The sequence below is a fragment of the Acanthopagrus latus genome, chromosome 5 (genome assembly GCF_904848185.1).
Source record: "Acanthopagrus latus isolate v.2019 chromosome 5, fAcaLat1.1, whole genome shotgun sequence".
Taxonomy (NCBI): domain Eukaryota; kingdom Metazoa; phylum Chordata; class Actinopteri; order Spariformes; family Sparidae; genus Acanthopagrus; species Acanthopagrus latus.
In genome coordinates, this window is record NC_051043.1 from 22,445,938 (window position 1) to 22,467,983 (window position 22,046).

The window sequence follows — 22,046 nt, forward strand, 5'->3', positions numbered from 1 at the left end:
TTCCGAATGTTTTCGGTTCCCAAACATAATGTGACTCATTTCATTGGACTTTTATTGCATATCCATGCACATGCATATACTTTTTTTGAGTAGTCTACTCTAACAAGATTTTCATTTTTTTTCTCCAAATTTTAATTTCTAACCCTCAGGTTTCTATAATTATATTTCACATTTTTTTATGCACAGAATTCTATACATTTTTAAAATTTACTTTAATGTAATTATTTTGAATTGCAAATACCTTTTCAATGCAAAATTTACTTCATATTACTTTTTACATGTTTTCATTTTGTTTTTTTGATTTATTTTTTAAAGAAATATTTTTACTGTCAATTTTTTATAATAATATTTATGTGCTTGATCTTCCATTTAAAAAAAACATTCTATTATCATACGATTTTTAATGCATGATTTACTTTACACTACTTTTTGAATGTTTTCATAACGTTTTTGTGTCTAAACCCTGTTTACTTTAATTTATGTAAGGCTTTTATTTTTTTCTATTGCTATTATAAGTTTAAGATATAATAACTATAAATATTTGTATCAAGATCTTATATGTACTTACATTTTCATAGTATTTCATTTTAAACTATTTGTATATTATTTTGTTTTATTTTATTTATATCTATTTATTTTATTTTACTGTATTTATTGAAACGTAACACTGCTTTTTTTTTTACTTCCTTAATTACTGTAGCATTTATTTTAGACCTATATCATATTTTAAGCTTCTTCTTCTTCTTTTTTTTTTTTTTCTCAATGAGTAGATCGTTAATGACGTGGCAGCTCCTTCAGCAAATCACAAGCGTCCAATAGCGGAACAGCGTGAGGCGGCGCAGGGAGTCGCCTCAGCACAAACATGCTTGTGTGGCAGGCTACTTCGTTTATGTGCTTTTACCAGTCTTATGTAGCAGAAACGTCGCAGTGAGGATCCACAACAGGCTGAAATGAAGACACTAGTTGTTGGAGTTGGCGGGTGAGTATGTTCAAGGGTCGTAAAGATCAACCTGTTGCTCACAAACATGTCTGTTATTGTTCTCCCTGGTCATTCTGCCCCCAGACAGCCTGCAGTAGCTGCATGCTTACTGCAAGGAATGTAAAGTGCAAGCAGGTTTTTTTTATCAATAAGTCAGTGTCAGATTCAGAAAATGCTCCTTGGTGGTTTATTGTGGTTGAATACGAGAAAATGCATTAGCACTAATAACACTAATAATGACTATAATGCTGATGTTGGCTAACTTAAATGCATTGGGAGCAACAGGGACATCATCAGATCATCAAATCAGCAGCATGTGACGACCATGTGGCAGATAAGGCTTGTTTGGTTTGCAGAGAAAAAAAGAAATCAGAGTCCGGAGAGCTTTTTTGTTTTTCTGCAAAGACAGGCAAGTTCTTAATGTGCATAGATGCCTGAAATGTTGCATTCATTGCTTGTAAATGCAACACATTCAGCAGAAGTGGCACACAGATACTTTCAGTCAAATTAGGTGTTACAGTGTGCAAAATTAGTGATTTTTCTGTCAGATTGCCGATAAGAAGTCATTTTAAATTGTGCTACTTTGGCTCTGATGCAGCATCCTCTCACGCAAAGTCTATGACTGGTAACTTGTCACAATTAAGAGCCTGTTAACGCTGAATATTCTGAACTAAATGTATCAGATAAATGTAGTGGAGAGGAAGAGTAAAGTACCTGGGAATGTTACTTCAGAACAGTACCTTAAAAAAAAGAGAAAAAAGAGTTTCATTCTTTACTGCAAATAAATATCGGTCCCAAATATTAGCTTTTAAAAACTTGGATATCTTATAATTGGTTTCAGTAGTGGCCCTGAAAATCGACCCCTGGTGTTAACAGTTAGCGATAAACATTTACTCTCTCTTACTGTATTTCCTAATGTGACTTGTGGTGTTGAAATAATAACATATCAGGTTGTGCCTCACTGACCTTTCTGGTTTACAGTATGTTGCACTTTGGACCATGAAACACACGCATAGTGCAGCGACCACAGCTGAACTGATAATGGATTACTGAGGCTGATGCTGATATTAGATAGTGGAAAATAATTTGCCAACTATATGTTTATCTTTTTACACCAACTAGTGTATTTGATTAAATGTAAGATATTGTTGGTGTTTTTCTTAAAGAATTTTAGACAAAATATGCTTATAGTAAGTCCACTAGAGCTAACTCCAGCTGTCAAACACTCAGTTTGGAAGCAGACTCTGATGAGTTACGAAATTCTTATTACAGCATTGATTTTCTGTCTTTTACATAAACAAACACATTTTCATGAGGACATTTAAATGATCTGAGCAGGAAGTTTTAAGGTAGAAAACAAACATTTCTACAATTTCTTTCAATATTCTTTTTTTCGACTGGTATATACACTGATTTCTGAAGTTAGGTGAAGAAGTTAAACCACCAGAGGTCAGCAACTTTTTTAAAGGTTGTGGTTGACTTGAACACATACTGCGTGTAGTTCACTGTATTAAGGTTATTTTGGCATTTTATAAAAGAGGGTGAGTAAAAGAAGGTCTTGGTATTTGTTGTGCAGCTTTAAAGTTTTCTAATCGATGCTTACTGTTTGTCTGTCAGGATGACCAACGGAGGAAAATCTACTCTTTCGACGAGTCTACACCAACAGATACCCAACAGCTGCATCATTGCACAGGACTCATATTTTAAGGTGAGGCTGTAAGGCCTTCTCTTGAAATATTTACACTTTAGAAGTCATGCTGGAAATTTGATTTTGAATCTGAGTGATCTCTCCTTTTTTTAGGACGATTCTGTGGTACCAGTGGACGACAGTGGGTTCAAGCAATATGACAGTAAGGACACGACAGACAACAGATCCTCCCTGAACACACTGTTGGGATTATACTGTGAATACTTTAATTATTTATTTTTTTCTAACCAACCAAATGCACACAATGTGAAAACATCACATCAAGACATCTTCAGTGCAGCTGTAGTCAATCCATTTGAAAACGAAGAACAGATTTATGGGTAGATGGATGGATGAAGTGCGAATAGCTACCAACACTGAGGTCTTATCTTTGCTATTATGTCTGGGAATGTGGGAGTTTTAACAATCTTGGGGATGTTGTTAGAAAGTGCAAATGGTAAGTGGAAAATCTTCAAAAGCTGGAACCAGAGAATGACAAATGATGACAATGATGATTTAATGAAATGCTCTGTCAGGAATCAGACCTTGTGCTTCTCTGGAAAAAGAAAGGAAATGTGTGCCACTGTGTTCTGTTTTAAGTGCTCGATGCTCTCCACATGGACGCCATGATGAGAGATGTCGACTCGTGGCGAAGAGATCCGGACTCGTTCCTCAGGCAGCGAGGCCTGAACCCAGAGCTCCCTGCACCACCGGTCGACACGGAGGTGTTTGTGCTCATAGTGGAAGGCTTCCTCATTTTCAACTATAGGTACATGGGACAGGCTTTAGTGAAGTTACTGACTTACAATTACAGTTTATAAAATTAAAGCTGCGAGCAGCGTTGGACGGGCCCTCGCAGTCCACGCACCTCGGGGCATGCTGCCATCAGGGCTTCCGCATGCAACGCCTTGAATAAGCTGTTTCTTTATAATTTGGTGGCCTGCTCCCGCTGGAATCAAGTAATGTACGCTGAAGTCAGAAAAAAGTGCGTGTACTGCTGCACGATTCTGCAGACAAAGACTGAGTTGATGGTCCGCTTCTGGAGCTGGCTGACGAAAATGTCCACATGAGGCATAATGCAATGAAACAGTTTCAGGAAGAAGCTGAAAGTATCATCGTCCAGTAGCTGAAGAGAATTTTTTCTGAAGAAGGCCTAAAAATCCTTAAAACTAAAACTGTGATGATTTGGAAACCGTAAAAGATTTTTAGAAACTGAATACATGCCCAACAGTTCAAGGTCTTCTGACTCTTTAAAAGGTGGAGTGGTGTCTGTAGCTCAAAGCATGAAGCACAACAAGAGGTTGAAAGGCGATGAGTTTTGAAGAGGATTTTAAGATTTTCCTATTTACTTTCCATTCAAACCAATTAGACTGCAACCACATCGCCACCTATTGGCTGATTTGCACCAAATTTTACACAAAGCCTCTTCAGTCCATGGAACACAATTATGAACATTTACGTGATAATCAGACAGTATTTTGTCAAGATGTACACGATTGTCTGCGTTCAACACAATATGCAGGAATTTGTTGTTTTATAGTTCGGCCATTTTATGTACTATCAAAATTCTTTTGATAACTTTTTGTCAGGAGGGTCCACAGATGCTTCACACAAAGTTTAGTGCAAATTGGTCAAATTGCCTAGGAGGAGTTCGAAAAAGTAGGTTTTGCATTTGTCGCAATTTTGCAAATGGAAACTTAGCTCGAAAGTGGGCCTGGCCTAAACCAAATAATTCAGCTGAATTGACGGAACATGTAGATATAAGGTTTAACAATGTGTGACACAATATGTGTGACTTATGGGCCAAAAACTCTTTCACGTGGAAAATAGCGCCACCTGCTGGTCATTTTTGGTATGTAAGTTGCAGGGGCTAGTCTATACCACCCCTATGAATTTCATTTCCATAAGTGTTATGGTGTGGGCACAGGGCCAAATATAAAATTAAACTGGCACCACAGCGCCACCTAGTGGCCGATTGATAAGTCCTTTGTCTGATATCCTCAAGAGGGCAGTGGCAATGATTATACCAAGTTTGGTGTCAATCCGCCTATCAAAATTATTTTAATAACTTTTTGTCAGGAGCGTCCACAGATACTGCGTGCCAAGTTTCGTGCAAATCGGTAAAATCGCCTGGGAGGAGTTCGAAAAAGTAGGTTTTCGACATTTTGCAACGTAGAAAAAAAAAAACGGTAGGTGGAAATGGGCGTGGCCTATACCACGAGACACAGCCCAATTCAGTGAACGCGTGGATATAAGGTTTTTGAATGTGCGACAAAGTATATGGGAGTTATTAGCCAAAACGCGCTGTGCTTAATAACAGCGCCACCTAGTGGTGGAAATTCAGGACGACAATAGATTATAAAATTTTTCGCCCAGTGGGACTTATATTCCAAGTTTGGTGAGTTTTCGGGTATGTTCAGGCAGTGAAAAATGCAATCATTTCGTCCGAAGAAAAAAAAAAAAAAGAATCACTTCAAAAACAATAGGGTCCTCGCAGGTTCCCTGCTCGGGCCCTAATAAAAGAAGTGATGAACAAGTTCCAACAAGCTGTACTGTTTCCCTTTCAGCACATTCAGCTCTCTGAAAGTGAATGGAAATGTGAACTGTATGTTCTGGTTCACTTTGTCTGCAGTTATTCTGCAACACTTTCTCCATGGGCGAGGATGCGATTCTGTATACAATAACATAACACAGTTGGAATAAAAACAAAGTTGAGAGGTGAAATAAGACTTTAAACAACATTTAGATGTGAAGGTGTGAACATGTGGCCTACATTTATGTCCCACACAAGAGCTAAACGGTGTTGACAAGAAGCACCAGTCACATAAGTCATTTCAGTCACACAGTTACAAAGAAAATGTCTTTATTTTGATTCCATTTGGTTACAAAGAAAAAAATATCGAAAATATTCTTCATTACATATTTTTAAATGTTTTCTCATTTGATTTTTTTTCAAATTAGTACATTTCTGCTCACCAGGTCTCATCTTCTATTTGTTATTAGTAAGTACTCAGTTTAAAAAACCAAGCTTCTCGTACAGGATGAGTAGGTCGGTAGCTGCCTAATTGTTTCCATCTTCTCTGCTTTAATAAAAGCAAAATGCCAATAAAAAACAGGGGAGTTTGTAGAAAGATGATGTGAATTAAGTGAACAAACTAAACCAGGTCTGTTTCACAAGAGACTCATTTGATGCTTCATCACAGACGGACAGAAACCAAAGAGTCTATTTTGATGAGGATGTTCGGGAGTCTCACAGTCTGAGAACAACATGTCAGTCCAAAAAACTTGATTTACAGGAAATCAGGATTCATTTCAGGAAACCGTCGTCCAACTCGTCCTCAGCAGCCTGTTCCTCTGCCCACAACTTTCAGCTCCTGGCTGCTCTCGTTCTGGAGAAACGAGCAGTGAACTGCAGATATATCAGCCATGTTTGATCCCCCTCGTGAAGTACAGGTTCAGGCTCCTGTGGCGGCTCGTCTCCATTGATTGGCTCATCTTGGTGATTCGTCCTTTCAACTGTCCATACATCACCTGCAAGATGAGAAAGAAGAGCAGTGGTAGTTTCACGTCTCTTGTGCAGGTTTTGTGTCTATTTGTGGAAGTTTTTAGTGAATTTGTGGAGGTTTGAGTATATTTGTGAAGGTTTGTGTATTTGCGGAGGTTTTGTGTATATTTGTGGAAGTTTTAGTGAATTTATGGAAATTTTTTGTGAATTTATGGATGTTTTGTGTATTTGTGGAGGTTTGAGTGTATTTGTGGAGGTTTTGTGTATATTTGTGGAAGTTTTTAGTGAATTTATGGAAAGTTTTTGTGAATTTGTTTAAGTTTTTTATGGATTTGTGGAGGTTTGAGTGTATTTGTGGAGGTTTTGTGTATATTTGTGGAAGTTTTAGTGAATTTATGGACTTTTTGTGTATTTGTGGAGGTTTGAGTGTATTTGTGGAGGTTTTGTGTCTATTTGTAGAAGTTTTTTGTGAATTTATGGAAATTTTTAGTGAATTTGTTAAAGTTTTTTGTGGAGGTTTGAGTATATTTGAGAATGTTTTGTGTATTTGTGGAGGTTTTGTTTGTATTTGTGGAAGTTTTTAGCCTTTTTTGGGAGGTTTTGAGTGTGTCTGTAAAAAGCAGTTAACACGTGTAAACACTGAGAGCCACAACATTAGAACCAGTGACAGGTGAAATAAATAACATGGATCATTGTGTTCCAATGTCATGTTCGGCTGTGAAACTATGGGTCCCAGCATTCGTGTGGATGTCTCTTTGACAAACACCAGTCACCCAAACACAGCTGCAGACCAAGTACACCCTCTCATGGCAGCAGCACTCCTTGGTGGCAGTGCGCCCCCTGCAGGACAACGCGCCTGCAACGCTGCAAAAACTGCTCAGGAACGACCCGAGGAACGTGGGAAAGAGCTCAAGGTGTCAATATGACCTCCAGATTCCCCAGATCTCAATCCAGCTGAGCTTCCACTGGATGCAGTCAGAGCCAAGACCGATCCATGGGGGCCCCAACATGGATTGGAGTTGGTTCTGGCGCATCCAGCAGATGCTCAGCTGAAGTGGGATCTGGACAATGAGAAGACCAGTTTGAGGCCTTGGGTTCTTTGCCATGAGGGGGTGCAGTTGGTTTGAACGGTGTTTGGGTGGCTGTGTTTGTCAAAGAGAATCCACAGAAATGACAGAACTCAAAGTTTCCCAGCAGAACATTTGATTGTAACAAGATGATCAATGCTCACTTCACTTGTCAGTTGTTTTAATGTTTCAACGTTTCAATGTTTCAATGTTAAATAATTTTCATATTTTGCATAAATTTAGTTTTAACTATATTATTCATACTTTCACAGTACTTTGTCTGACAGCTTTAGTTACTAGTTACTTTGTCGATTCATATCAATATTAAACATTTGCTGATGAAACATGATATATTATTATAGATTAAGTTAATCAGCATTAAAAGCAGAAAGTTGAGATCTTAGAGAGGCCATGTGAGACAAGCCAGTGTCCTGCATTATGGAGGACAATTATTAATTAATTGATATATTGCATGATGCCGGCATACTTATAAAGCAATTCTGTACAAAGACAGCTGCTTTTTGAGTCTCATTCTCAGGTCGTCAAATAACGCACTTTGTGAGCTATTAACAGGACTCATAGAGAGTCAAGTTGTTAACAGTGAGAAGACATGTATTTTCAATTACATTTTATTTCAAGATACATTTTTTATATACATTTTTTGTGATTATCCAGTGGCTGTAAAAACTCTCCTTGAATCCTATGGGTTTTGAGGTGGGACTTAAGTCTGGTCTGGTTGGTCAGTTCACACAAGCCTGACCACAAACAACTGGATTGCTATTACTGAACTTTGGTGCCTGGAACTCTACAGTGGCGAACTGGCTATTGTAGCTTACGGCACTCAACATTGTTTAGCTAACAATGTTAGCATGAAAAGCTTCATACCACGATGTTTTCGCCAGCAGAACAACAACTTCCGAGGGTTCATAAAGCTCATCAAGCACTCTCTGAGCACACAGTTGCGCACTCAAGTGCAGATGTACAAGAACTAAAAACAAACCTTCAATACACTCCGAAGGGTGCAAAATAACTAACAACCGCTCAAGCTGTTTGTAGCTATCAGTTCACAAGACAACTCCAAAGGTTTCATAAAGCTCATCAAGCACTCTCTGAGCACACAGTTGCGCGCTCAAGTGCACATGTACAAGAACTAAAAACAAACCTTCAATACACTAAGAAGGGTGCAAAATAACTAACAACCACTCAAGCTGTTTGTAGCTATCAGTTCACAAGACAACAACTCCAAAGGCTTCATAAAGCTTATCAAGCACTCTCTGAGCACACAGTTGCGCGCTCAAGTGCACATGTACAAGAACTAAAAACAAACCTTCAATACACTCAGAAGTACTCAGACAAATTAACAACCACTCAAAGTATCTGTAGCTATCATTTCACTACATCTCTACCATTAACATGACAACAACAACAACAACTGCTTCCAAAGAAAAAATGTCACCACAACACATTCAGATCGTTATCAGTGGTCTGCTGGGCATTAAGGCCGAGGGCCCTGTAACAGCTTTGTAATGATCTCTGCTTGGTGTTATCAAGCAGGATGCTGTTGCACACAGTTGCAAAGAAAATGAATTCCTGCAATTGTTTTCATTTAGTTTTATCACAGAGGTTCAACATTATCTTCAAGCAAAGGCATCGCGCCCATACACACTGAACTCGCGAGGGAAATCGTCATGGACAGTTGAGGGCAGAGATCCAAGCCGCTTTAGTGGCGTCAGGCTAGCTTCTACCGTGGCCCTGAGCATGTCCCTAGCCAGGCCGAAGCCCAAGCTAAACACGCACACTATGTGCACGCTTCTACCAACCATAGGTTTCTGGACATGAGGGACCTGTAAGTTGGCGGGATCGCACGAGGGCTCGTAAGATACGCTATTACCAATACCAGCAACTGATCAAAGGCCTGACTACTGCCATTCATGGAAAACACTGCTTACAGCTCCGATGGACTGCACTCGGGCATTTGCCATTGAAGATAGCTGAAGTCTGGCCAAGTTAAACTATAAATTACAATAACACCAGGTAAGCCTGGCAGACCACTAACAACGGGACTACTCTTACTGAACTTTTGTCCCCAGGAAGCTCTACACCACAAGGCCTCCAAAACAACACGTCTCAGCTCAGTTCTGCTGGTGTCGTAGCTCTCAATCCGCTGCACTTCTACCATGAATAAGAATGCTACTGCTAACAAACCTTACACAAGCCACCAAAAATTAACATGTCTCCGGTCATTCTGCTGGTGTTTACAGCTCAGTTTGCTGCACCTCTACCATGAATGTGACCACAAGAACCGCTTCTAAACCAAAAACTTCACCACCACACAGCTGCACGTCAGAAACTGAATAGGATCCTTATTAGTGGCCTGCTAGGGGAATACGCCGAGGCTAATGTTAGTGTTGAATCTACATAAATGAAGCTGTCCATTTAAATGTAAAAGTCCCAGCTCAAAACCAACAGGGTTCAAAGGAAGTACAAGTATTTCAAACAGGTTTTGCTTTATCAAATCAAATCAGGTCAATCAGATTTTGATTTACTGAGAGGAAATATAGACATATAGATATTTTAGACATATATAGAGTATTTAACATGTGTATACACTGAGAGTCATATCATTATAACAGTGACAGGTGAAATAAATAACATGGATGATTTTGTTCCAATGCCATGTTCGGCTGTGAAGCCATGGGTCCCAGCATTCGTGTGGATGTCTCTTTGACAAACACCAGTCACCCAAACACAGCTGCAGACCAAGTACACGCCCTCATGGCAGCAGCACTCCTTGGTGGCAGTGCGCCCCCTGCAGGACAACGCGCCTGCAACGCTGCAAAAACTGCTCAGGAACGACCCGAGGAACGTGGGAAAGAGCTCAAGGTGTCAACATGACCTCCAGATTCCCCAGATCTCAATCCAGCTGAGCTTCCACTGGATGCAGTCAGAGCCAAGACCGATCCATGGGGGCCCCAACATGGATTGGAGTTGGTTCTGGCGCATCCAGCAGATGCTCAGCTGAAGTGGGATCTGGACAATGAGAAGACCAGTTTGAGGCCTTGGGTTCTTTGCCATGAGGGGGTGCAGTTGGTTTGAACGGTGTTTGGGTGGCTGTGTTTGTCAAAGAGAATCCACAGAAATGACAGAACTCAAAGTTTCCCAGCAGAACATTTGATTGTAACAAGATGATCAATGCTCACTTCACTTGTCAGTTGTTTTAATGTTGTGGCTGAACAGTGGAGATATACATGTTAAATAAAATATAATTATATAATTCATAATATATATAAATGCAGGTGTTCGTTAAACTGAAACAATGCCAGCTGGCTACAATATCGCACTTAGTAAATATTAAAATACTATGACTTCCTTCTTTTATTCCCCATTGAACTAACCTGTACATTGCTTGCTTGCAAATGTTTGCCTTTTTAATTAGCTTTTTTAAAGACAAACAGAAAAAGAGGGAGAGAGACTAGTGTCCCAACAGTGACACTGTCATGGCTTCTGCCAACCCAAACTGTCGGTATTCAACGACCTGTGAATGAGACTCGACTATCCTCTAAAATCATTTACTGATCATAGAGTATTAATGAGCAGAAATTGACAAAACTCACACTTTCTGCCTCTAATTTTTGCACCTATATTGCACTGACCTGGTTGGACCAGGTGTGTCTCCTCTCCGGGTCTGATCACCATACAGGTCAGAGCTGTTCCACCTGAAGCTGAAGACAAGTCCCACTGTTCACCTGGAGAGAGGAGGAGGCACTTTAGTATAACATGATGACTACATGCATACATGTCTGTGTGTATACACATATTCTGATTGTAAGCAGAAAAAAGATGTATGGACAGAGTATAGACACATCTGGCAAAATGGGATTTCTTACAGGATTATCATTTCATAATAAAGAATGATATAGCGGTCTGTGACCACGTGCATGACATCACCTCAGGAGTCTCACATCACTCTGCACTATAAAATCTACTTTCATCTGATTTAATAAATGTGTTTTTAAAAGGTAAAACAAATGTAAACCAAATGTAATAAGTTCTGAGAACATTAAGAGCTTTATACACGAGTAATATGATTTCAAAGTCTATCTTTTGACAGACAGTGCAGTGATTGCAGTAACACATTAAACCAAAACTGAGACAAACACACTGAATACATGCTGTGCAGCTACAATGAGGCTGCTTATTTTGTGTATAAACTACTTTAGCTGCTCAAAATGACCTTCTAGATGCTGACATACTAACATACTGAGACATTATTGAGCACCTGGAGCCTGTTAGCTAACTGTGCTGTACTCAGATATTCAGCTGTAAAGATGATAGTATTAACAAGCTAACATTACACAGCACGATAATGGCGTCATGCTAACACTCTCCAACAGACACACACCTTAGCTAACATGCAAACCCGTCTGTAAAAACACAACGATGAAATGACCCAGACGTCTTTATAAGCTCATTATAGTGTCAGTAGCCCGTTAATAAAGCAGCTGAGCCGCTGGTAACATGTTTCCAAACCTTGCATTGCATCTCCAACAAATTTAAACTCAGCTAGCTAACATAACCACTGACTTAAACTGACCAGTAAACGTTAGCTAACCAGCTTTCATGCCGTTTAAAATAATAAATAAATAAATAATACTTCAAGCCGAATTTAACGAAACTAGCGACTTGTTCTGAGACAGTGACCCAAATTTACTTAACTGTGCAGTGTTCATGTAATAAACACCGCAGATATAAAACGGCCAAAATCACAATGGAGTTTGGTGCATTGGGCAAAACATACAGTCCGCGGCGCGTTTAAATGGATGTAATTACAGAATTATGTTCCAGCCGAATTTATCTCAACACTAAACAGTTACACGAGATGTCTACAGTTTCGTGTTCAGAGTTATTTCAGAAACATTTGAGGCAAAAACAAATCTGACCGACATGAGAGGGAGGCTGGCTCCATTTTAACCGGCACTAGGCTGAGACAACATGGAGGTTACTTTGCAATGTGGAGCTCTTTGATATAAAGGAACATCACCTGGGCTAATCACCTGAGATCTATACAACTCCCACACAGACATGAACACACCTGAACTGAGCAGGTAAGCACACACATAAAGCAGATTCGTACAGAAGAGTTTACTGACCGTATTCGTGTCCTCAGAGTAGAGCCGCTGGAACCAGAGTGACGATCCAACAGCTATTTAAATACACATCTACAGTTTTGGAGGGAAATCCACTAATTTCACGCGGGAAACGAGCGAGACCGCCCCTTTTCGGCGCGCTCCACCTGCATTCGTCAGAAAGTCTGTGGGCGGGACTCATTGTGTTTATTCATCTAGTGTGAACTCATAATGGTGTTTAGCTCAGGTGGTAGAGCAGGATGTGAATGGAGGCTTTGCTTCTGCTCTGGGTTTGAGTCCCGCCATGGATCCTTAATTAGGGCCCGAGCAGGGAACCTGCGAGGACCCTATTGTTTTTGAAGCGATTCTTTATTAGGGCCCGAGCAGGGAACCTACAACAAAATTCCTGCATATTGTGTTGAAAGCAGACAATCTTGCACATCTAAACAAAATACGGTCTGATTATCACGTAAATGTTCATAATTGTGTTCCATGGACTGATGAGGCTCTGTGTAAAATTTGGTGCAAATCGGCCTATAGGTGGCGATCTGGTCGCAGTCTGATTAGTTTGAATGGAAAGTAAATGGGAAAATCTTAAAATCCTCTTCAAAACTCATCGACTTTCAACCTCTTCTTGTGCTTCATGCTTTGAGCTACAGATACCATTCCACCTTTTAAAGAGTGAGAAGACCTTGAACTATTGGGCATGTATTCAGTTTTTAAAAATCTCTTACGGTTTCCAAATCATCACAGTTTTAGTTTTACGGATTTTTAGGCCTTCTTCTGATTTTATAAAGGGTGTGTATTGCGTGAGCTAGAGTGCGTGACATCATCGCCAGAGTGTAGAGCAGCTGGAAGAACTGGAGAAAAAATTCTCTTCAGCTACTGGACGATGATACTTTCAGCTTCTTCCCGAAACTATTTCATTGCATCATGCCTCATGTGGACATTTTCGTCAGCCAGCTCGAGAAGCGGACCGTCATCTCAGTCTTTGTCTGGGGAATCGTGCAGCAGTACACGCTCTTTTTTCTGTCTTCAGCGTGCATTACTTAATGCCAGCGGGAGCAGGGCACCAAATTATAAAGAAACGGCTTCTTCGAGCATGCCCCGAGGTGCGTGGACTGCGAGGGCCCGACCAACGCTGCTCGCAGCTTTAATTGTTCCTGTTTTTGAACAGTGACCATTCATTTATCTCTCACAATAAGGGTCAACTGTTCTCCAGGATTTATTTTACAACTTATTTTAAACTTAACTCTTTCTTATCCCCTAACTTTCTCATATGTTTTATGTCTTTGCAGGCCTCTCAATGAGCTCTTTGACAGAAGATACTTCATGGAAATTCCGTATGATGTGTGCAAAAGGAGAAGAAGGTGTCTTTTTTAAAAATCTGAATATCTAAATATAATGTTTTCTGTTTGAGCTTAGTGAAAAAGTTTGCCTCTTAACGTTTTGACCTCCTGACAGTTCGAGGGTGTACACGCCTCCTGATCCGCCGGGATACTTTGATGGACACGTGTGGCCGATGTACCTGAAAAACCGCGAGCAGATGGAGAGCACGGCGTCCGGAATTGGTGAGCGTCAAGGATGTCAAAGATGCCATGTGCACAGATGTGATGCTGATGGGATGAAAACTGTGATTTATTGGAGTTGCACCTGTCAGCTGCACATAGCTGACAGGTGACCTTGGGTGACTTGAAAGGTGCCGCAAAGTAATGCAACTATTATCACTGTAGCAGTTGTGCTGGTATTAAATGTTTAGATATGTTACATCTATATGATGAATATCTATTCTTTCAGTGTTTCTGGATGGACTGGAGCCAAAGGAAGAGCTGCTGGCTGCTGTATATAAAGATGTTTGTCAGGATATAGAAAGGCTCAGAGGTTAGTCGCAGGAAAGTTATAAAGATTTATTCCATTTTTCGTTTTCCAAGATATTTCTGTCATAGATGATTTAATCCACAGCACACTCGTAAATCAAGGGTATTTTAGTATGTATACTGACATTTTAATGGTTAACTTTTGCAGCCATCTACATATTTAAAACCTGCTTTCGTGTCGCAGATGTAGTATAAAGCCAGAAAGCTGCAGACAATATTAATCAAAGTCAAAAGACAAATTGTACATTTTTGTGCCAGCTCTGTTTTCCTTGATGAGACTCTTTTGAATGCAAAGTTTTGAATATTAATGTGATCACATAGAGACTTTAAGACCTAGAAGATGCGCCAATCAAGAGAAAAACAACACACATTTTATTTTGTGTATTTTGTTTGCAGAGAAAGACTGAAACAGTTGGAGTTCTACTTGTTTACCTCATGGAAGATCATACCTGCTGCTCCCGTAGACGTCAGGAAAGTTCATATCTGAACTAATATATGACAGAATGGACCAAACCAAGTTTCACATACATCACAGTGAACCTGACGTCAAAGCACAGTAATGGACAGTGTTTTAAAGACAGGATTCATTTTTGGAAACACTAAATAGATGAAGAATTTGTGACTATATGAAGTTGATACTCCGTATAAAACATACAGTGAACTAACGTTTTCTCTCTCACTGCGTTGATTTTTAATATTTTATGTATTTTAATATTTAGAACCAGAAGTCTGAATCATTCTCTGTCCAACCAGACATGATCATACATAAAACCTTGACTTGTGATACAACTCCAGATTATTAGATGAATAAAGTGTGCCCAATTTCGGTTTTAAATCATTTCTCACTCGTATTTGGATCTTACAGACATTAGACAATAATCATTGTAGGCTGTGGTTTGGTAGAGATTAACGATGACTGACACTGACACTGACACTGACACGGTTTGTCAAAGACTAGATTTTTTTTTTGTCCAATACTGAATTGGAACAACACTCTGCGTATCTGAACCATTAGTGGCATTTTGTCTCCACCTAGTGGTTGAGTCGCATACGGTGGAAACTCACTACTCAGTCACCTGAAGCTCTTTTTATCTGTTAATGTGAATGTAAGAGGAGGCCTGAGTTAAAGGCCCATCAACACCTTCAACAAATCCTCTCGCTGCCCATTAACTGCACTGCACGCTGCAGATTTTGCATGGCAGCTTTATTATATACAGAGATAAAAACACTATTTGTAATATGCCGCAATAACTGTATGTCCGGAAGTCTGCAGCGAAAAACGGAATTAAAACTTAATCCTTATTATTCTCCCCTAGATATTTATCATATTAATAAGACCCTTTCACAGTTTGAGAGGTTGCAAAGTTAGTAATCCAGCTTTGGTGCAAATGTTTTCAGGAATTTTTACACTTAATGAATATGAATAAACTGGACTGGATCTGATGAAGGGTCCAAACGTTGCACAAGCACAGTGACTGGTACCGCATGGACGTGATGTCACAGCAGCATTTCACTGCCAAATAAACTCAAAGCGACAACATCAGCCCGGCACAGACACACTGGTGTTTGCAACTTCCTGAATCTGATTTCCCAAAAGCATTGCTTTTATAAGACCGGGTTATTGTTATTAAAAGGTCAAATTCATTTGGTTTAGAGATGTCTGACTTGTTTGCTGTCAACGTTACTTCTATTTTCCAAAAGTTCACCCTATATTTTTTCTGTCTTTCTTCCTTCCCTCATCAGTGGATTATTTTTGCTCAGCTGATACAAGACGTGTGTCCCCCTGTTGCCCAATTTCTGTAGAAATCTCGCCTATTGCAATAGCTGCATTGCTTCACTGATATCATCTTTTTTTTTTTATAGAAGGTATTGCATCAGTGAGATGTGATTTTGCTCAAGATTTTGTCAAAAATGTCCACACTGCAGAAAAGTCTGTTCATCTATTTATTTAATATAGAGACAACTGAAGTGACTACGAGGTTCAGGACTCTTTGTTAGAAGAACCTGAACTGGTCTTGCACTCACGCACACACACACACACACACACACACACACACACACACACACACACACACACACACACACACACACACACACCCCTCTTCCTCCTCAATAAGCGTCCTACTTTTCCAATCCTATAAATAGACGGGCCTTCTTTCGTTTTCACACTGAAACCTGTTTGACGGTGTGAACCCACAGCTGCTCTCTTTAACACTCTCGTGTAACTTCTAGGAACTTTATTGCTAAACCCTCCTCTGACCCATGAACGTGCATCATTTCTCACCACACAATGTGATACAAATTTTGCCAAAAAGTCCATGCAGTCAGCAGAAAAAAATTTATGTTTACTTCAGCAACCAACTTACCCGACCGGCGTTTGCAGTTGTGGAGTCATCACATGTAAACTTGGACATTCCTCACTTCCCTGTAGCTACTATATCCTCTTCTCACTCGACTTACTTAAGCTGCTGCAGCTCTTTCTCACATCGACTCTCTCTGTCAGCCTCGTAGCTTCTTATATGCCGAGTTGAGTCTTGTGAGATCATAGTATTAAAAAATTAAGCTGAGAACATGTCCAACACAGGATTTTCGACATATGTGTGTTTGCTTCTTGCTGGCTGCTTCTCCTGCAGCAGAGCAATGCCAACCAGAGTCAGCCAGGAGGCTGTGAATGACAGACCTGTGATCGGTGAGTGAAATGTGCTTCAGGTCAGGCAGATTTCGCTAAATCATTTTTACCTGTTTAGCTTATTCCCATTTTGTATTCACAGCTGGTTTTGTTTTTGTCCTGCAGGCATTTTGACTCAGTTAGTTTCAGATGAAGTGATGAAACCCTTTGGGAGGACCTACATACCTTCCTCCTATGTGAAATACATTGAGTCTGGGGGCAGCAGAGTGATGCCTATCAGGTGGGTTGAATCGTCCTTTGTTGTTTATCAGCAGTAAAGATAAATCATGTGTTTAACCGAAGTACGATCGGTCGATTTCAATAGGCAACATGTAAGAGAAAGTTGTTCTGGTAACTCTTTCTATGAAGCCCGTGCATTATAATCCATTATGAACAGATTTATGATGCATTATAATGGACCCACTGCGCTGTTTAATCATAGAGGCACTCAGGAACATTCAAAATGCTCTATGCGAATAATCATAACTCGCTATAATGATGATGTCGACACAGTGAGGCTGTACTCATAAGCAATTGTAAATATTCATAATGCTTTACAATAATAAACATAACACAAGGATCATTGATTAACATTTTTAAAGCTGGAAAGCATTGTAACTTTTTATGACACATTAAAACCACTGTTATAATGCGATATAATCTGACTATAAATTGCTGGCTGTAAGGGGCATTTGGTTTGCATGAAGTAAAGTAATTAAATTCCTCAGATAGGCAGAAGTAACATATAGTTACATACATAGATGTAATACAAGCTGGTTATAAATCACTATAAGTTGTCAATGTATGCCGTAAGTAACACAATCAGTGGATCCAATAATGCATTAGACCGGGGGTTCCTAACCATCGGATGAAAACCAGGACATGGGTCGTTCTGTACTGGGCCACGAAAAACCCAGGAGGACCTAAGGAGGCTGATGTGATTGCCATTTAGCTATCCCACTGTGTTGTTGTGTTTGCTATTTATTTTCCTGAAAATGGCAACCTTTCTGTTGTATATCACACGGCAAATGATTTTCATTTAATGTTAGAAATGTCCCTAAAAAGATTGAAATATACATGTTCAGAACTTTCAAGAGGTTAGTAAACAGTTTTATTTGCTTTTCAGTCACAACGTCACTGCTGACATGTGTTGCTATTGTTGAAAAAGAGGACCTTGATAATTCTGCTACCTTGGTTCCTTTGTCTGCACCTGTTATCTGCACTATCATGTTGCCTGGACACTGGACAAAATGAGATGATTCATCTCCAGGGGCTATCCTGAATAAATAAATTCACTGTCAAATTATATCGTCAGGGACATTATTTGTTTTGTTTGCCTTCCACAGATTGACTCTTACTACTGCTGAGTATGAAGACATCTTCAGGAAGATAAATGGGTGAGTGTAACACATTCCTATCTTTTACATTTTTGTTTCTTCCGTCTATCACTGCTCTAACTGTGTGTCGTCTCTTCAGTTTGATTTTCATCGGTGGGGCTGCAGATTTGGAGACGTCAGACTTTGCCCGGGTGGCGAAGATATTTTTCAAACTTGCTCAGACGGTTCGTACAGCAGAACATTGTTTTCATTGGTTCTCTCGCTCTGACACAAAACACACAAACAGAAACCAGAGTGAATTTATTGTACCGAAGAACAGATTTGAGGGACTGATCTTGCCCCTGTCTCAAGTATTTTCATTGCGTTAGGCAATTTTTAACCTCACATTGTTTCAGAGTGAATAATTACACTTTTTTACTAAACTGAATTTAAATGAATGGTACCATCAAACTTGTTTTGCACTCTAGATTTTGCTAATAAGACAAAGAAAGGACTCAAAAAATTATGATACTTAAACGTGACAGTCTATCACTAATTGATACTCATACAGTCAGTCACAGAGGATTAATATATTATATACTGACATGCACTTTGTTATTATGTGTTTCAGGCTAATGATGCCGGGGACTTCTTCCCTATCTGGGGTACATGCATGGGCATGCAGCTACTGACTGTCCTGGTGGCCGGTCAGAATCTGCTGACAAACACCACAGCTGAGAACATAGCGATGCCCCTCAACCTGACCACAGGTAAGAGAATTCCTCTATTACTGCTAAAGGAACAGTTCATCCCAAAATCTTAATCTATCTTACTATAAGTGCTATTTATATCTACTTTGAATAACAGGATTGAACAATTGAAAAATGCTTAATTAAGGAAATATGTTCTAAACTTGAATATAAAATGGACGTTTCCATGTTTGGCCTGGACTGAACTGTACCACTGGGTGTCAGTAGAATCCAGTTACCAGTCAGGGTGGTGTCGTCCTTGTTTGATGATTTCTTCTTATCTTTTAAGTTGGGTTGATTCAATATTTACATAAAGTTCACTTTTTTTAACTGCACGTTCACCCGTCTGCCTGCAGAGGCGAGCTCCAGTAGGATGTTTGAGGGCTTCCCCAGCGAGCTCATGAAGGCTTTGACCCACAAACCACTGACCGGCAACTTCCACCACTATGGAGTTGAAGTAAAGGTACGGTGAATCCCTCTGCTGACCTGTGTCACTGTGCAGGATGTTTCACTTCCTGTCAGGGTTTTGTCCGAACCATTTGATGATTTCAACATCTCGAAAAACGTGTTTTCTGGGGGTTCCTTACCGACACTTCGACTCAGTAAGACCTTAACAAGATATGCATTACACAGACATACATCTATGTATGAACAATAAGCAGGTATAATGTTTATTAAACATGATTTCACATGCAATAGGAGTATTTTTCTGGCTGGGAAAGTTCCAAAGGGCCTCACAAGCTCAGGCTCGCAGTGTGGCAGTTTGTTTGCGGTAATTTGATTAATTAAATCCATGAAGTCTAAACTGATCTTAATCTTGCATGGTGCATATTCCTAAATCAATATGTCTTTAATCAAATTGCCAGAAAACAAACCTTGTTCTATTCAATATTCCAGTGGAGGAAGACTGAACACAGTGTACGGAGAGAGGAGTATTTTTGTCTCGCGGCGCCTCAGCACATGAACAGATTCATGTGCTTGAGAAAGATAAATCAGATAAACTTGCCTGATACCTTGAAGGGAAAACAAAAGGGACACGGCATCAGAGGGAAGCACATGAACACACACTCACAAAAGATGGAGAGTTAGATACACAATAACCACCAGAGAGTAATAAGACAAATGTTCTCACAGAACTTCCGGGAAAATGAGAACCTGCAGAGTTTCTTCTCCATCCTGTCTACAAACGTTGCTGAGAACGGAGCCGACTTCGTCTCAACCATAGAAGGTTACAAGAATGTTTCTACTCAAAAACAAACCTTTAGTGTTGATCTGTCGCAGAGTTTTTAAGACAACCAATTTCTTTGTTGCCAGGTAAGAGATACCCCTTCTATGGAGTACAGTGGCACCCGGAGGTGAACCGCTTCCAGTGGGACAGCAGGCTGAACTTCCCTCACTCCCGTCAGGCTGTTCAGTTATCGTCTCTGCTCGCTGAGTTTTTCTCCAATGAAGGTGAGATGACAATCACACATTATTAACCATAAGTACTGCCTGTATGATAAGGTAGTAGGTGCGGTTGTGGTATATCATACGTAGTTGTATGACATTTGAGTGGGATTTAGCCGTTTAGTGTTTTTGCAGGAGTTTTGTTTCAATCTGAGTAAGTACTTTAATGTTTTTCAGGTATTTAATGCAGTTTTTAACCACAAATGTTCATGCACAGCAGCCCATTTTACTTATAAAAGCTTTCTCGGTTGAGCTCTTAAGTTTTCTATGTCACAATCTTTGGTGATTTCACAACAAATGTTACCATGGCAACGACTAGAGCTAACACTTTATATTGTATTGTATTGTATTCATAAAAAATGTGTCAATGGATTCTCCAAAATAATTTGCCATAAATTGCCATAAAGGGCAGAAACCCATCAGATCAGATCTTAATTCAGGAGTGACGGACAAAAAAGAGGAGATTAACATGCTGGGTTTGAAAAAAATGTTTATCGATCATTTAACATTTTTTTACTATTAAATCAGATTATATCTCAATCCATTATGCTCAAACCAGCATAAAAATATCACATTTAACAATTCTATGACCTGTTTGACCTTCTCTCCTCATGGAGATGATTAATCTGCTCTGCTGTGCTCTATTTATTCTCCTGTAATCACATGCATCTCACTTCTGCTTTGTTTAGGAAGGAGAAGTTTACATCGGTTTGACAATCCTGAGGAAGAGGCCTCGTCACTGATTTATAACTACACTCCCGTCTACGCCGCAAACTTCACAGGATATGAACAGCTCTACTTCTTCTGAGTGTCTCACAGCTACGCCTCGAAACAAAAAGGGTTGATTTCAGCCACTTGTACACTGATTCAGCGATCACTCATCACGCCGAGGAGAGGTTTCTGCACTCAGCACTTGATGTTTTACCAATTTAGAAGAAGTTAGAAAACTTGTCTGTGCTGTTGCTGCTGTCAAAGTTCTTGTTCGCATAAAGAAACTGAGATTTTTTTTTTGTCCTCTTGGCGATTGAAAGCCTTTGCAGTACAATGTCTGGATGGATCTTGTATATCATTTCATCTAAAAACCTCAAGGGACTCACAATATTTACATTTGACTACATGTAGGTCAATAAAGAGGTGAAGGATTTGACCAAACCATTTCCCCTGTTGTTCAGCAGTGGAAGGAGTTGTGATGGAATTGTAAATGTTCAGGTTTACTTCTGTATTTTTTTGTGCTTTTGCAAGGATTTCTCTTCCATTACACATGGAAACCTGAGATTGAGAGTTCTCTGTTGACCCTTGCAGTTCACCACAAATGTCATGTCATGTCACAGTATTTTCAGGGTCAAGAATGAGCCTTCAGTCTCAGATAATAAAGGCTTCATTATTCCCTTGACAGAGTCTTAGCCCTGGCAGCGTGGAGGCGGCTGTTTGAGACAGCGTTTAGACCTTCACAGGGAAATGAAATTCACAGAAAGGTGAAAAGATAACTGAATAAATAAAATTGTATTGATAATAAAGACTGCAAGACAACTGTCCTCCAAGGGCTCCGAAGACATCCAGGTTTGATAAATGTAGTTTTAAACCTGCTATGAGGAAAAATTAACTATGAAACAGTCACAATAAATG

The 22,046-nt window shown here is 39.7% G+C and overlaps 2 protein-coding genes and 1 long non-coding RNA gene across 3 annotated transcripts; 2 read left to right on the forward strand and 1 right to left on the reverse strand.

Moving 5' to 3' along the window:
* Positions 1 to 802: 802 nt before the first annotated feature.
* On the forward strand, positions 803 to 15,079 carry nmrk1 (nicotinamide riboside kinase 1). Its single transcript, XM_037097237.1, has 8 exons — positions 803 to 979; positions 2,597 to 2,687; positions 2,781 to 2,829; positions 3,267 to 3,435; positions 13,663 to 13,734; positions 13,829 to 13,935; positions 14,162 to 14,245; positions 14,638 to 15,079. The coding sequence occupies exons 1-8, from the start codon at positions 951 to 953 to the stop codon at positions 14,646 to 14,648; spliced, it is 612 nt and encodes a 203-aa protein (XP_036953132.1). The 5' UTR covers positions 803 to 950; the 3' UTR covers positions 14,649 to 15,079.
* On the reverse strand, positions 6,020 to 12,592 carry LOC119019047. Its single transcript, XR_005074921.1, has 3 exons — positions 12,389 to 12,592; positions 10,892 to 10,984; positions 6,020 to 6,197 (listed from the first exon to the last, which is right to left on the reverse strand). It is a non-coding gene; the product is annotated as an uncharacterized LOC119019047 (long non-coding RNA).
* A 1,600-nt stretch (positions 15,080 to 16,679) lies between the features above and the next one.
* LOC119019044 (gamma-glutamyl hydrolase) lies at positions 16,680 to 21,813 on the forward strand. The gene is made up of 9 exons (XM_037097235.1): positions 16,680 to 16,930; positions 17,036 to 17,150; positions 18,256 to 18,306; positions 18,386 to 18,470; positions 18,857 to 18,995; positions 19,331 to 19,437; positions 20,109 to 20,202; positions 20,289 to 20,426; positions 21,110 to 21,813. The coding sequence occupies exons 1-9, from the start codon at positions 16,813 to 16,815 to the stop codon at positions 21,226 to 21,228; spliced, it is 966 nt and encodes a 321-aa protein (XP_036953130.1). The 5' UTR covers positions 16,680 to 16,812; the 3' UTR covers positions 21,229 to 21,813.
* The last annotated feature ends 233 nt before the right edge of the window (positions 21,814 to 22,046 follow it).